Source organism: Mandrillus leucophaeus, unplaced genomic scaffold (assembly GCF_000951045.1).
Source record: "Mandrillus leucophaeus isolate KB7577 unplaced genomic scaffold, Mleu.le_1.0 Scaffold12, whole genome shotgun sequence".
Classification (NCBI taxonomy): domain Eukaryota; kingdom Metazoa; phylum Chordata; class Mammalia; order Primates; family Cercopithecidae; genus Mandrillus; species Mandrillus leucophaeus.
In genome coordinates, this window is record NW_012100320.1 from 1004825 (window position 1) to 1020707 (window position 15883).

Consider the following 15883-nt stretch of genomic DNA (forward strand, 5'->3'; position numbering starts at 1 on the left):
AGCAAGGAATTTCACAAAGGGACAGGGTGTTTTATCACAGGTTCTGGAGCAATTCAACGTGTTCTGTGATTAACTCTGTTTATAAGCCCTTGCTATTGTTAAACTAGAAAAAAAAAAAAAAAGTCAGAGCCAGGCACAGTAGTGTGCACCTGTAGTCCTAGCTATTCGGGAGGCCGAGGCAGGAGGATCACTTGAGCTCAGGAGTTTGAGGTTACAGTGAGCTATGATTGTGCCCATGAATAGCCACTGCACTCTAGCCTATGGAACATTGTGAGACCCTGCCTCTAAATATATATATAAATAAATAAATATATATATATATGTCTATGTTTAAGGTTATTTGGGAAATGATTATGATTATTCATATTAAGTAGCAATTGCAGGCAGAAATCTGATTGGAGTTGGCTCAAAGTACAAAGCAGAATTTCATTTTTCTCTTAACCCAGTAGTTTGGCAACCCAATAAATCACTGTTGCTATCTCAGGACTGAAACTTTGTGCTCCTTGGAAAGAGAGAAGCACTGATAACTGAGTCATAAGGGTGAATCGAATGTTGTTTAGAACAAGGAACTAGGTGTCTTGGGCTCCTTTCCTAGCTGCATACCCTACATGGCCTGAATGGGACTCACAAGGCCTCTGACGTTGCTGATAAATCCCCCGATTCACCAGGGTGTTTGGGTGGCTCAGGAGACTATTGTGTGAAAGACCAGAACTTCCAGGTGTCAGGATATCTGTTATGGAGGCCTGGATTCAAGAGTTCAAAGGATTTTACAGATGGGAATGGATGATGTCATTCAGCTCCTCCCATTTTACAGTTAAGGAAACTGAGGCACAGAAAGGCTGTGCTTGTTTAAGGTCACAGAACTAGTTAGTGGCAGGCGGGAAACAGAACTCAGGTCATCTGATGCTGAGTTCAGTCCTTTTTACAATTACAAAGTTCCAGGACAGATTAGTCAGAGCCTGACAGAAAAATCAGAAAGTTGGCTTCAGGAGCCATTTAAGGGTATAAAGCCCATTTTAAACTCTTTGCTGCCAAAATGGGCTTTATACCCTTAGCTGATTCCTGAAGTAGGGCAGAAAAGGGACCAGGTGTCGAAGTGCTTTGGTTAATTCTGGCTTTGGGCTACCCATTCCCTCCTCAAGGAGGCCATATTTCCTTCTTCCCAGTTAAGCATCAACCCATCTGTTTAGAGAATGACAAATTACACTTTTTCTGGATTCATTTCTGTGATTTCTCCAATGTAATCCATCACTTGGTAGTATTTGACACAAATATCCACGTGATGGGCAGGCATGGTGGCTCACACCTGTAACCCCAGCACTTTGGGTGGCCAAGGTGGGCAGATCACCAGAGGTCAGGAGTTTGAGACCAGTTTGACGAATATGGTGAAACTCTGTCTCTACTGAAAGTACAAAAATTAGCCAGGTGTGGTGGCGTGTGCCTGAAATTCCAGCTGCTCAGGAGGCTGAGGCACGAGAATTGCTTGAACCCGGGAGACAGAGGTTACAGAGAGCCGAGATCGCGCCACTGCACTCCAGCCTGGGTAATACAATGAGACTCAGTCTCAAAAACAAGCAAACAAATATCCATGTGCATCTGACACACAAACACAGATGGTGCTCATTTGTTGGTTTCCTAGCCTTATCTTCTCCAGTCTTCACTAAGAGAACCCTGTGTTTAGGGTGAGGCTGACTCTACACCCAGTCCCAGTGGCTTAGATCAGTTGACTGAGGCCACTCTCTTGGGACCTGGATAGGTTCAGGGAAGGGCAGTCAAGGTCCATGGAACTCAATTCCTGGGTATTTATTTGAACTCTTGGGGAAAAGGATTCTCTACATTCTGCTCTGTGTGAATATGGAAGCAAGGAGCCCCACCAGTTTCAGGAAGACATTTTGCAACCACCTGGGGCTAGCCTATTGAAATAAGTGCTATTTCGAAGACGTGTTGCTAAGATGCTGACAGAGAGAAACCAGGAACTGGGCATATAATTTGAGCTACTGGATTAAGCCTCACCTGTCACTAGACCTATATCTGATAATTTTAGTTTAGGGTTAAATATTTTTATGGTTTACTTAAGTATTTTTATTTAGGTCATTTAGTATTCTGTTATTTACTACCATAAGCATCCCAATACCTGTTCTGATGCTGATTGTGAGTTTCAGCATGTCTTGACTTTGCCATTGGATAAGAGTCCATTTTAAAGTTGGCCCCAAGAGACTTAAAAAAAAAAAACAAAACCAAAAAACTCAAGTTTACAAGAAGCTCTACCCAAAATGCATAGTCCTTATTGCACGTCTTACTTTACACAAAATCCCACAAAATAACAATGCCTAGCTTAATGAAATGAATGAATTTTACTAATATTTTATTGTCAGCAACTTTATTATCAGAGAAAGAAATAATATAAGAGGTATTAGAATGAATTCCTTCCAAACCACCTTTGGGTGCAGGAGTCCTCAACTCCCGAGTGGGCCGGTTCCAGTCAGTGGCCTGTTAGGAACTGGGCTACACAGCAGGAGGTGATCAGCAGGTGAGCAAGCATTACCACCTGTGCTCTGCCTCCTGTTCGAACAGAGGTGGCACTACATTCTCAGAGGAGCATGAACCCCATTGTGAACTGTGTGTGCAAGGGATCTAGGCTGCACACTCCTTATGAGAATCGATGCCTAGGTCAGGCGCAGTGGCTCACAACTGTAATCCCAGCACTTTGGGAGCCCAAGACAGGCGGATCACCTGAGGTCAGCAGTTTGGGACCAGCTTGGCCAACACGGTGAAACCCCATCTCTACTAAAAACACAAAAATTAGCCAGGTGTGGTGGTGTGCGCCTGTAATCCCAGCTACTCAGGAGGCTGAGCCAGGAGAATCGCTTGAACCTGGGGAGTGGAGGTTCCAGGGAGCCTAGATCATGCCACCGCACTCCAGCCTGGGTGACAGAGTGAGACTCTGTCCCAAAAAGAAAAAAAAAAAAAAATCTAATGCTTGATGGTCTGTCATTGTCTCGTATCACCCCTAGATGGGACCATCTAGTTGCAGGAAAACAAGCTCAGGGCTCCCACTGATTCTACATTATGTAGAATGTATATAATGTAGGGGTCTTATCATCTCTCACTTTTATCTAACTTCTGCATTCAGTGGTGGTATGCATAGTATGTAACAATCAGTTTGGCAGGAACACTTGACCGAGCAGATTGGAAGCCTGGCCCATCAGAATGGATGCTCAAATAATCAAAATCAACACCCAACCAATTAGAATGCATGCCCCACTAATCCGAATGAAAAGCCAACCAATCAGAATGGACAACTTATCTTGACCTATCAAGATAAATGCAGTGTGTACAAGCCTCACATTTACCATTGAATTTTTCACTTGTGGTCTCTCCCCTCAATTAGCTGGGAGCAAACTGAGGGCAAGGACCACACGAGACATCTTTTTGTATCCTCCAGGTGGCCTTGCTTAGCTGGTTTCAAACTGTGAACTTAATGAACGTTTGCGTGGACATTTTTCACCCAGTGATTGCTCAGGAAGTATCAGTGAGTGGAAAGGGTAGTTTGTCCCTCTGATTAGGATAATTGTAGAATTATACACTGGAGTATCACTAAATAGCATTTTCTTTATGACACACAGGTGATATGAAAAATTGGTGTTTTTAAGGGTTTATCATTCAGTGTGATCTTGACAAACCAGAAAAATAATATATAATTATGCTGATTTCTTAAACACAACAATGAATAGTGTACTTACCGAATGAATAACATATAAATACAAGGTAGAGTACAAATAGGTATTAGCGAGGTCCCAAACACCTATTATAGCAAATCATAAACTAAAGGTGTCCAGATGTTTTAAAATTAGCTAGACTGCTGAGATGCCAGTCAGATCTTTATTCATTTGTTCATTGAACACCTTGAGTACCTACTATGTATAAAGCATGCTGGGGATGCAGCAATACCTTAGCAGTCTCTTTCCTCAAAGAGCTCAACTTTTAAGGGAGCAGACAAAGAAGCACACAAACCATTCAATAACAGAGAGAGAACTTATTCAACAGCTGAGTCATCAGTCAGTGAAGATAATCACCATAAAGGACATCTTTGTAGCCCACCGGGACAGCTGTGCTTAACAGATGGCAGAGGGCCAGAACCTAAGAGCGGCTGGGCAGAAGTGTCAACCGAGATGGGTACACACTGATTCCCAGAGGCTGCTTTGCCTTTAATTTTTCAGGACCATGTAAGCTCCTGGATTCTTATAAGATACAATTAAGGAGAGGAAAAGTCCCAATAATAACTGATATTGGGCCGGGCGTGGTGGCTCATGCCTGTAATCCCAGCACTTTGGGAGGCCAAGGTGGGTGGATCACCTGAGGTCAGGAGTTTGAGATCAACCTGGCCAACATGGTGAAACCCTATCTCTACTAAAAATATAAAAATTAGCCGGGCATGGTGATGGGCATCTGTAATCCCAGCTACTTGGGAGGCTGAGGCAGAGGAATTGCTTGAACCCAGGAGGCAGAGGTTGCAGTGAGTTGAGATTGTGCCATTGCACTCCAGCCTGGGCAACAAGAGTGAAACTCTTTCTCAAAAACAATAAAAACCTGATATTGGTTTTGCCAGCCTTTGATAAGTAGGAGTCTCAGTCAAATTTAATTTCATTAAAGCAATTAAGAAAGGTGACATTTCTTGCTCTCAAGTGTCACAGAGCAACTTAAACCAGTTTAATAATTCTTAAATTATTTTGAAAATTTGCTTAGAGAACACACAGACCCTCAAGACTATGTTTGTAGAATCTTGGGGGTGGACCCCCAAGATGAATACATTACTGTGGAGAGTGAATAATGCCTTTGGCATTGTGCAACATGGCAGTCTTGCTTGCTACCATGAGGAAAGTTAGCCTGAGGACAAAGTAAACACAGAGGAGAGCAGGAACAAGAGAATACAGGAAAACGAACTAAAACTTTGATCAAAACCAGTCAAAAGCTCACACAGACCTCATACCAGACAGACCTTTCAGCAATAACCCATTTCCTTAGAAAGTTCACAGGGAAGAACTCGGATTGACGCAGCCTGGGTCATATGCCTACCTCTGTGGCATATGCAGAGAAGTGACATGATTCACAGTCACCATTAGAAAGAGGAGTAGCTTTCCAAAAGCAGAAAGAGTGTTGGTCTGACAAAATTCACAGCAGGTAGACTCCTTGGACATCTAGATTACTGTAGTCAAGCTGTCATGTACAATGTTAACCCTATAGAAGGCTTCAATAAACATTCGCTAAATCAAATTGAATGTGCTGGTCTGCCTAGTGCTCTGCAGTCATGTAGTATTTATAGGGTGGGCTTGGGAAACTGACAGAAAGTATTGATGTGGTTCACTCAGAGCATAGTAACTTGAGTTTAAAACGGAGTCCACTGATAGCTCTCAGAGAAAGAAGGAACAGTGGCAACCAGCAACCTGCTACCTTAGGTAACTGTAGTGCTACAGATATAATTAATGTCCAGTCCTTTGAGCAAAATGCCTTCATTCAAGAGTACTCAGTTACTGTTACCAGACTCTGATATCTAAATAACATTGTGGCACAAAATAGGAAAATGAATAATGTGTAAGAGAAAAAAAACTAATTCTTTTTGAAGTAGTATCAATATGTCAAAATGCTTGAATGGTTCAACAGTGGTGCACAAACTTACCAGCTAGAAAGTCCCAGTATTATATATACTTGGTAGCAGAGAAAAACTGGGGAAGTGAAAATAAGACAACATTATTATTTTTTAAAATTCCCACCAATTAACAAAATTCCCCTAAGAAAATTTAGGACTTTAAAATTCCTAATGCTAGTTTCTCTTTTGAACTTAAGTTCTTTACCGTATCATTTTTATTCTACATTTTTATTTCTACATTTTGATTCATATAGAAAGAGAATGATAATAGTTGCATACAGACAGTGGGACTAAACATGATTTTAATAAATATACTTTTTTTCTTTTTTTTGAGAGGGAGTCTCGCTGTGTCGCCCTGTGGCGCGATCTCGGCTCTGCCTCTCGGGTTCACGCCATTCTCCTGCCTCAGCCTCCTGAGTAGCTGGGACTACAGGCGCCCGCCACCACACCCGGCTAACTTTTTGTGTTTTTAGTACAGACGGGTTTCACCGTGTTAGCCAGGATGGTCTCGATATCCTGACCTCGTGATCCGCCCACCTCGGCCTCTCAAAGTGCTGGGATCATAGGCGTGAGCCACCGTGCCCGGCCATAAATATACATTTTTAAAAAGAAAGAAATTTCACTCGTCTTTGCGGAATTTTTCCCCCTTCTTTTCCAGGAATGAGGAGGAAGGTATAGAACAATCCACACTGTTCAGACCATGGCTGAAGTCACGTTCAGAGGCTTGCTCAAGGACTGGCTTGGGCAAGGAGACTCTGCCTGTGCCAGAGAGCAGAATCCTTCTTCATTAGGGGCAGACACTGTGACTTTGACCTCATTAGAGCTTTGTTCCTATCTAGTGGACTCTAGGAATGAGACATTCCATAAGCAGCAGCAGCAGCAGCCCTCTGGCTACTGTATGATCAATAAGTTAATGATGATGTATTTCATCTTTTACCCACATAGAAAATGAAGGCCAATTCCAGGGCCAACTAAGTCTTCTGCCACAATGCGACCGAGAATGGATTATCAGTGGTACTGTTCGTAAAGTCACAAGGCACACAGTATGTGTCTTAAAAAGCCTACTGGCTTGTTCAACTAACTGTCCACGTTTTTTTTCTTTTCTTTTCTTATTCCACTAATGGTGGAGTCCACTGGTTCCCTTAATAACCTCTAGCCTTCCAGAAGGTGTTTCCTTACAGCTAAGATAAATGGTAAATGTCTGGACCAGTGGTTCTTAAATATTTTGGTTTCAAGACCCCTTTATCCTCTTAAAAATTATTGAAGACTCCAAGAAGCTTTTGTTTATGTGGGTTTTATCTGTCCGTATTTGACATATTAGAAATTAAAACTTCCAAGGGAGAACAACAGATGAGAGACAGAGAGCCCTGGCAGGGTGGACTCCTGGTCCCACACCTCCTTAGCCTTTTGCTTCCACATTACCTGAACCAGTCAACTCCCTTTTCACAACAGCTAATCCGGTTGGGTTTCTGCCACTAGCAAATGAAAGGGGACTGAACAATACACCCACAAAACAAAGAATTAGCCTAAGACAATAAATAATAAAGGATTAACTTCAGTATAACAGAATACTGTTTCCCCCTATATTCGTCATCAGTTAAGTGAGAGCCTACTGAAGACTAATGAATATTACCATCAATGCTAACAATGCCTTATGGGTTTCAAAGAACTTCCACATTATTTAAGTTTCACTAGAACCCTATGAAGTATATTGTTTCATATCCATTTTACAGATGAGAAAACTGAAAAGTACAGTGTTTGCGTGACTTGTCACAGCGGTTATGCAGCAAACCCAAGACTAAATTCAAATCTTACTCTCTAAATTCCCGTGGCCCGGTTCCCGCCTCACAGGACGCTTGCAGTTTTATGGGGCACAGACCTGTAGCACAAGGTTTCCCAGATTTAAAAATCCATCCTCCTGCGAGGAGAGAGGAGCGATCAGCGTAGCAGATTCTCTAAATACTCATCGTATTTGGCTCTGGTCTGTGTGGCTTGAAGAAGGGGGCACGAGTGAGGTTCGAGTTAGCATGGTAACCATTCTTTCTCAGCTCTGTGACTGAGGGGCTGCCGGAGGGGCGTTATAGTGGTTCTGGGCATGGCCTGGGGGAGAAGCTGGATAATGCACTCTGCAGATAACCCGTAGGCTGCGCCACAGCAGCGCCAAGGAAAGAAAGCATCTTTGCTCCAGGTCTCGGCGGAAGAGATGCGGGAACTACGGGGCTCTGATTCTGAGGTCCTGGATTTGGAAGGCGCCCTCACACAAAGAAATTACAAAGTTAAGTTCCGGCGGCTCTACCAGCAGAGTTCGAAACGGGGCGTCCCGTCCCAGCTCGGGTGGAAACGCCTCCACCCTGTCACCCCGCCCATAGCAGGTCTTTTATCCGCTGGAGCCGCCTGGACAGTCCGCGCGGGGCACGCCCGAGGCTCCCGGGAGGAACTACAAGTCCCATGAAGCCCCGGGGCGCGGGCGGTGATGACGAAGCCCTCGCGGATTGGCCTCACGGGGAGGGGCGCGCAGGCCTTCTCTGAGAGGAGGGGCGGGGCGCGGGGCGGAGCGAGCAGCGGCGGATTGGCGGGCACGCCCCCTCGCCCGCGGCCCCCTCCTCGCTTCTCTCCACTGCCTCCTCTGGCTCCCCGGTCAGAGGGCCGGAGCGAGAAGATGGCGAAGACGTACGATTATCTCTTCAAGCTGCTGCTGATCGGCGACTCGGGGGTGGGCAAGACCTGCCTCCTGTTCCGCTTCTCAGAGGACGCCTTCAACACCACCTTCATCTCCACCATCGGTGAGGGAGGGGCCGCGGCCCGGGACCGGGGAGAGAATTGGGGGGCGGGTACGAGGGGACGGGGAGAGGGCGGGGGGCGCTTGGGAGCCCGGGAGAGGAGATCCCGGGGACTGCAAGGTGGCGGGGGCACTGAGAGGGGTGAGGGCGTTTGAGGGAGAGGGGCGAGCGGGAACGTGAGGCTAGGGCGAAGGGGTAACTTGGGGGCAAAGGAAGGGGAAGGGGAACAGAGGAACAAGGACTAGGGGTATTGGGGGAACGAGAGGGTTTGCAGACTGACAGGGAGGGGTCTTTGAGGGACAAAATGTGTTGGGGGAAGACGCAGGAAATCTCGTGTAGAGAGAGAAGGGTATAGTGGACGTGCAAATGGATTAAAAGACAGGAGAGGAAGGAAATGTGAAGGGGGAAATGAGGGATGGGGCAATGAGAGGGATGTGAAGTAAAGGGACAGAGGACACAAGGGACAGAGAGGTGAGAACCAGGCAACTGGAAGGGAATTCAGGGGAATGAGCGGTCAGGAGGTGAGGAAGAAGGGGACGGCTGGCCACAGGAGGTCTGGACCGAGATGTCGTAGGAGGGGGCAGAAGAAAATTGTAGGTGGAAGAAGAGTTCAAGGGATCAGAGGGCGGAATGAGGATACTTGGTGGAGAAAGTAAAGGATATCTGGGTGTGAGACAGAAAGGAAAAGAGGAAGCAACATCATAGTAAAGGGAGGTTGAGCAGAGAAGACAGAGGAGATGGAAAAGAGAGGAAATGGAAAGTAGTGGGGCGCAGGACTTGCTCCAGTAACTGATTACCATGTTCTCTTTACTTCCTTTGGATCAAGTGCAGGAGAAAGCAAAATGTGACTAATGATGGAATAATGTCTGTAGAGCGTTAATTTGTTCTGTGAGTGTTAATGGATGTTAAGGGAATTGGTGACTTTTGGAAATGATGTGGTCAGGAAAATATGGTTCACCTCTTTACTATGATCTCCTGAGAAGCAAGACTTCTCAGTATTTTAAATCCTTGGGTTTGAATGTTTAACAACTTCTCAGCCAAGGAATTGATCTTATGTTCTACCTGCCTCCCTGGATATTTTGCTTTGGTTCTAATTATTGTTAAATGAATCACAACATGTGATACACCTCTAAGTTACTTCCAATTGATTCAAGAGTCTTTCTGATCTTGGCTGGGAGCTGTCCTTTCTACTTTTGTGCTGGAAGACCCTGTGTTCAGGTAACAAAATCTCTTAACTTACCATAAACTGAAGACCAAGTCAAAGCTGGTTTTAAGCTGTCTTAGAAGTGACCACCTTAACATCATTTCTCCTGTTAAATAGCTGCAGGTTAATTAAGTACCTTAAGAATATCTCAGCTTTTGGTTGTCTTGGTGATGTTTCTGGCCTCTAATAGTGGCTTATTTAGGCATCTTTCATATGGTTCTTACAGCATATTTCCCCATGAATTTCTGGGTTGGGAAATAATAGAGAGCTAGTGCTTTGGTAATACGTGTGTTTAAATATTTGTGTATTTTTAAAAATAATTTATCTTTTTTTTAAAAAAGAGTATTTGGTGTAGAACACTCTTTAAGTATTAGAAAAGGCTATGGTTTGTTTGCTCATTCTGGCTTCTTTCATATAGCTTGAACGGTCTAAAATCTCCTGGGTGTTATGATGTCTGGGCTTAAGGAAGTTTGAATTGCAAGTTCTTGGCAGTCAGTCTTGAGTGGGACTTTTTCTTTTCTGAAAAAGCAGATTTTAAATGTCATCTCTAAAGTATATTCCTAAGATTTGGTGGTAGCTGCTGGTACAGCAACTAAAGGGCGTTAATTTTTGACACTGGTATTAATTTCAAAGCCTCAAATAATGACTTTTCATTGTTGAATGCATACTGCGGTACAGATGGTAAAGGATAATTTCTAACAAGTTGAGTGGGTGTCCTTTTGTCCATTCTGTATTTGAGCCTCCCAGAAGTATCTCCTGCCGTGAAAGTAAGTGAATCTCACTGATGCTGTTTTTGTTAAGCTTCTTAACTTGCTTGTTTGTGATAGCTTTATTCATTTTCTGTTTTTCCCTTAATTTTTGTCCCATGTTTCCTTTAAGGGTGTCTGCTTCCTTTTAAAATAGTACCTTTTAAAAATTACTTTTCATTTTGAAGGGTTCAAGTCTATCAGTGGACTTCAAAAAATGATGGAAATGAGGTTCTTTGGAGGGTGACAGCTATGAAGGCATGAAAACCAGTGCTCTGAAACAGATTAGAATAGGAAGTGAACATGAAAAGGAGGTGAATCTCATGTGAGATCTTGGTCTTTATATTTTCTGTGAGGTGGATGTGGTAAAAAGAGGCTGTGAGCTGTGTCTTCAGTTGACGTGGAGGAGGGGAAATCCCGTACCTCTTATTTAGCCCCAGAGCTCCAACAGGAAGTGGTAGCACACTGCCTTCAAACAGCAGAATTTATGTACCTGAAACCTAATGCTCTGCAGTCAAAATTAAGCTGGGAAAATAAGGTGAATGTTAGCATCATTCTGGTTCCACAGACTCTTCACTGATTACAAGTATAGATTTTGGGTGTTGACATCTCTAGCAGCCACTCCCTGCATGCCCCTCACCTCATTCCCAGGTGATCTGAAGTTATTGAGGTGACAGCCCGTCTCCTCCCTAGTCATGAAGTACCTAAGTGTGTAAGTTCCTGTGCTTTTCTGACTGGGTTTTGATGAGGTCTGCCACAGCATTGCTGACAACACTTGATAAGCTCTGTGTCATACGGGAAAGATGCATTTCTTAACGCCTGGGGTTTGTGTGTATGTGTTTTGGTAGATATGTATAGGTGTCTGTTTCTTCCCATGAAGATACATTTTAAGTCTTAGTTTTGCTTTGTCAAAGTTTTAGTAGTTTTAAAAACGGGAATCTGCCATCTTTCGACACTGTTTTGATAGGGGTTCTGTCATCAAGAAGGGAAGGAGACAATTAGTCATTTTGATTCCAGATACAGTTGTCTCACAGATACTTTCTTCTTCTCACTTCTCTAAGGTCTTGCTATTGCTGGGGTCACACTTGTAACCCCAGCACTTTGGGAGACTGAGGTGGGAGGATCACTTGAAGCCCCAGGTTCAAGACCAACCTGGGAAACATAGCGAGACTCTGTCTCTACAAAAATACAAAAATTCACCAAACGTGGTGGTGTGTGCTTGTAGTCGTAGCTATTTGGGAGGCTGAAGCAGATCACTCGAGGCCAGGAGTTTGACACCAGTCTGGGCAACACAGCAAGACCCCATCTCTACAAAAAGTAAATTAAAAAATTAGCCAGGTGGAGTGGTGCACATCTTTAATACTAGCTACTCAGGAGGCTGAGGCAGGAGGGTAACTTGAGCCCAGGAGTTCAAGGTTATTATAGTAAGCTATGATTGCACCACTGCACTCCAGCCTGGGAGACGGAGCGAGATTCTGTCTCTAAAAAATAAATAGATAAGTAAATAAATAAGGTTTTGCTATATTCTCCGATATCGCAGGTCCCCTCAATTTTCTTTTTGCTCTTTGAGGGGTGGTGGAAGGTAGATTTTATTTTATCTTACTTATTGAAGATCTTCTAGGATATCTGTCAATAATTTAGTTAACTATGAAGAAGGGATGTTTTATCCATTTGAAATTATTGGTCCAGTGCCTAGGACCAACCCGCCTTTCAGTTCAAATGTTTGAAAATTGAATTTTTTTTTATTGGCTCTAAAAAACCCTATGTAATCATAATTAACATTTAATTGGCTAGAGTGGCTCACGCCTGTAATCCTAGCACTTTGGGAAGCCAAGGCAGGCGGATCCCAAGGTCAGGAGATTGATACTATCCTGGCTAACACAGTGAAATCCCGTCTCTGCTAAAAAATACAAAGAATTAGCCAGACATAGTGGCAGGCACCTATAGTTCCAGCTACTTGGGAGGCTGAGGCAGGAGAATGGTGTGAACCTGGGAGGCGGAGCTTGCAGTGAGCCGAGATCGCGCCACTGCACTCCAGCCTGGGTGACAGAGCAAGACTCTGTCCCAAAAAAACAAAAAACAAACAAACAAACAAAAACACATTTAATTAAATGCCTGTAAAATGTAACATAAAGACAACTAGGAATGATAATACAGTCAGCTATAGATTATATTTCCTATGGGAAATGGATGCATTTTAATATTGATATGAGGGCATACCGACATCTTGAAATGGCTCTACACAGAAAAAGGTGCTGGCTGAACAAAAAGAGATAACCCAGCCCTGTCCTCTTGACAGGACAATCAGAGCTTCTTCCCTTTGCCATCTCTCTCCTGCCCTGCCCCCTTCTTCCTGTTAGGTATTTCCTGAGTGGTTTCACTATTTAGTATAGTCATAGCTTAATAGCAGGAAGAGTCTTAGATATTATCTACTTTATTCCTGTCCCAATTTTATAAATAAAAAAAATGAAGGTTTGACACCCTGAAAATTACACAGCTGATTATAGCAGATCCTGTAGCGAAACCCCAAATTCAAGTCTGTGTCACTTTTCACAACTGAGCTGCTACTATTCCTAATCAGTATGATTATCCGCATTAATTCAAGTCATCACCTTTTCCAGGGAAGAAGTAGAGTTTGCACATACGCCTTTATGTGAGGGAAGTTGAGACATTTCCATTTCGATTAGCCAGGTCTGTTCAGGTGAATAGCAAATGTTACTACAATGACTCTGAGTTCTGTTGGACTTTATTCTGGAATAACTCAGTGCATGGTAGTCCTTTGCCCTTTCTTTCTGTGTCTATAATTTCAGATTAGGAGAAGAAAGTGTATCCCATCATTAGAATTTCTTCCATACATAAAGTAACTAATAAAATCATATGAATGGGGGTATGTCGGTAATTGTTGCAGCTTAGTCTCATCAGAGTACTTTTAGACATTTTATTCTGTAACATTGGATATTTTTCTTGGGTTCACTTTCCTTAAAATCTGGGGTTGGCACACTACAGCCCATGGGCCAAGTGTGACCTGCAGTCTGTTTTTGTGCAGATCACAGGCTAAGAATGGTTTTTATATTTGTTTAAAGGTTGTTAAAAAATAAAGCAATATGCACAAGAGACCATATGTATCCCACAAAGCTTAAAAATATTTACTAACTGGTTCTTTGTAGAAAGTTTGCTGATCCTTGCTTAAAATTAAAAACTGTTTTTGGTTGGTAGCATTTCAAAGCTTTTATCAAGACTTATTGACTGAAAAACAAACTTTGTCATATTTACATTTTTATCCAAGATGATATCAACATTTGGCTGAGCATAGTCCAGATATGTAGAGCAAGTTGATTTTCATTTTCATAGTTGTTTTCCTTGGTTTCAGCTTCTCAAACAAAAATATGCAAGGAACATGCAAGTTCAAATTGAACATTTTGTACATAAAGCCTTATTTTAATGTCATTGTGTTCTTTCAAAGCTGCCAGTAGATTTCCCATCTAAGCGATAGCTTTGATAATGACTTTGGTTCAGAAAAAGTTGAATTTAATACTTGATCATAAAGGGTTAAACTCATCTCTTCAATCCATGTTCTAGTGAATGAAAAAAGCCTTCCTACATATAAAGGATGGACATGGGGAAACTAAGTCTTGGGTACAAATATGGATCGGTCTGAAGAATGTGTACTTTAATGAAGAGCTTCACCAGCTGTTCTGCAGGCAGCAAGTCAGGGAGGAGGTTCTCTTGGCAACAGCAGCGAGATTGTTTGGATCCACTGAGAAAAGCTGGAGGGAAATAGGTTTAGGTATTGTTTTAGAGGTAAATAGTCTGTGAGGACAAAGAAAAATTTAGCAGTATATTTTTGAATTGAATTCCATAACTGAATCTGAAAAGAACCATAGATCCTGAAGTGGATGGGTAGGGAGCTGTCGGCCTCAGGTCGGCTCTAGTCTAGGTCCTCCTGTCTGCGCCCAGCTCTGGACATCAGCTCTCCTGTGTGTTAGAACTGTTACTTGAGAATATTTTGCAGGAATAGAGTTTTCATAGCATGAGAAGAGGGTTGGGGTGAGGATGGGGAAGTAAATTTTAGGTGGCGAGTAATGTGGGGTATGATATCGCTAAGCTTCGGAAATGCAAGTAGCCATAGAAACATAAAAAGGGAAATTCAAGGTAAGATTGTAGATTCTTACTGCCTAGGTTAGGGGTTGCAAACTCAATTGGGTCTGGTGGGAACTATGAATAAGGGGAGTGGACCAGAATGGGAAGCAGCAGGGTGTGATGTGGACCCTGGATTGTATATATTCCCCTCTCTGAGGTAGTGGCTGCTTTTTATTTGCAGCTTTACCATTGCCATGCTGGAAAATCATCACGTATTTCAAGATTTGCTGAAAATTTCTCATAAAAATTGAACTTTATGGGCAATTAATAGAAACAAACAAAAAACAATGTGAGAGTCATTACAGTAAGGGCCAAACAGACATGTCTGTGGGCTAGATGACGCCTGTGAGCTACCAGCTTGCAAAGCAGGCATGGCCATCAAGGATGTGTGCTGGTTCCAGTACTTTAAAATAGATCCTTTATCAGAGCTGGTATTGACATGAAAAAGCCTTAAGTTATTTTCATTTTACGGGCAGATGAAGTGGACTGGCATGTTTGGCATTATGGAGATAGCGTGTTGAATTAAGAGCCACGGGGCATCTGCTCTTCTAGCTTTGTGGGCTTTGGGGAGTCAGTTATCCTTCTAGGGCCTTAGTTTCTTATAACATAGTATAAGAATACTATGTCTACCTTTCAGAGTTGCTGTGAGCTCCTTAAGGCAAAAATCAAGTCATGTTCACCTTTTAAATCTCCAAGGCCTGTATTAAATGTCTACACACTGGATGAATGAATGGATGAAGGGATGAATTGTGAAAGCCCTATATGAGCTGTAAAGCATAGCTTGAATTTGTTACTCTTCTCTTTCACAATATTGTAGATTATTAGATGATATTTGAGTTAAGATGAAAAGTGTTTAATTTGGACTCTTAACACAGGAATGTTACTTCCCCCAGTATAAAATGCTATATATCTTTCCATAATCAGTTTTAAAGGGTTGTTTTAGATTATCAAAGATATTTCGCTTATCTTTCAGTCTCCATAATAAGCTGTTTTAACACCAGCTTCCAACCCCCCACTAACATAAATACCAAATAGAAAATGAGTGAAATCACTGGGTTTGCATTATAAGAGCCATTTCAGCTTTGTCTCTGCCCATTAGCTTCAGACAATGCAACAGATGCCTGTTAACAGTTTCATGCCCATTTTTAATTAGCAGATGGAGCTGTGTTTGTGTCTGTGTTCTGCCGAGCACTCATTTGAGTGACAGGGTAGTGAGTGGATTAGACCTGGACTAGGCGTTTGGGTTGAATAAGGCCAAATTCTATTAAAAAAAAATTTATATAAATATTTTTATATAGACCCCTTGTGTATCTCACTGGAATAGCATATGTCTGTAGTGTTGATGTTTATGGTTATGTTTTATTCT

At 42.7% G+C, this 15883-nt stretch overlaps 1 protein-coding gene across 2 annotated transcripts in view; it reads left to right on the plus strand.

Moving 5' to 3' along the window:
* Positions 1-8165: 8165 nt before the first annotated feature.
* Positions 8166-15883, plus strand: part of RAB8B (RAB8B, member RAS oncogene family) — an 87026-nt gene continuing 79308 nt past the window's right edge. Inside the window, exon 1 of one of the 2 annotated variants that reach the window (XM_011967743.1) lies at positions 8166-8430. In XM_011967743.1, coding sequence (XP_011823133.1) covers positions 8307-8430 — 124 coding nt within the window. In that variant the 5' untranslated portion in view covers positions 8166-8306. The remainder of the gene's footprint in view (positions 8431-15883) is intronic. The other variant, XM_011967754.1, reaches the window with a different exon arrangement.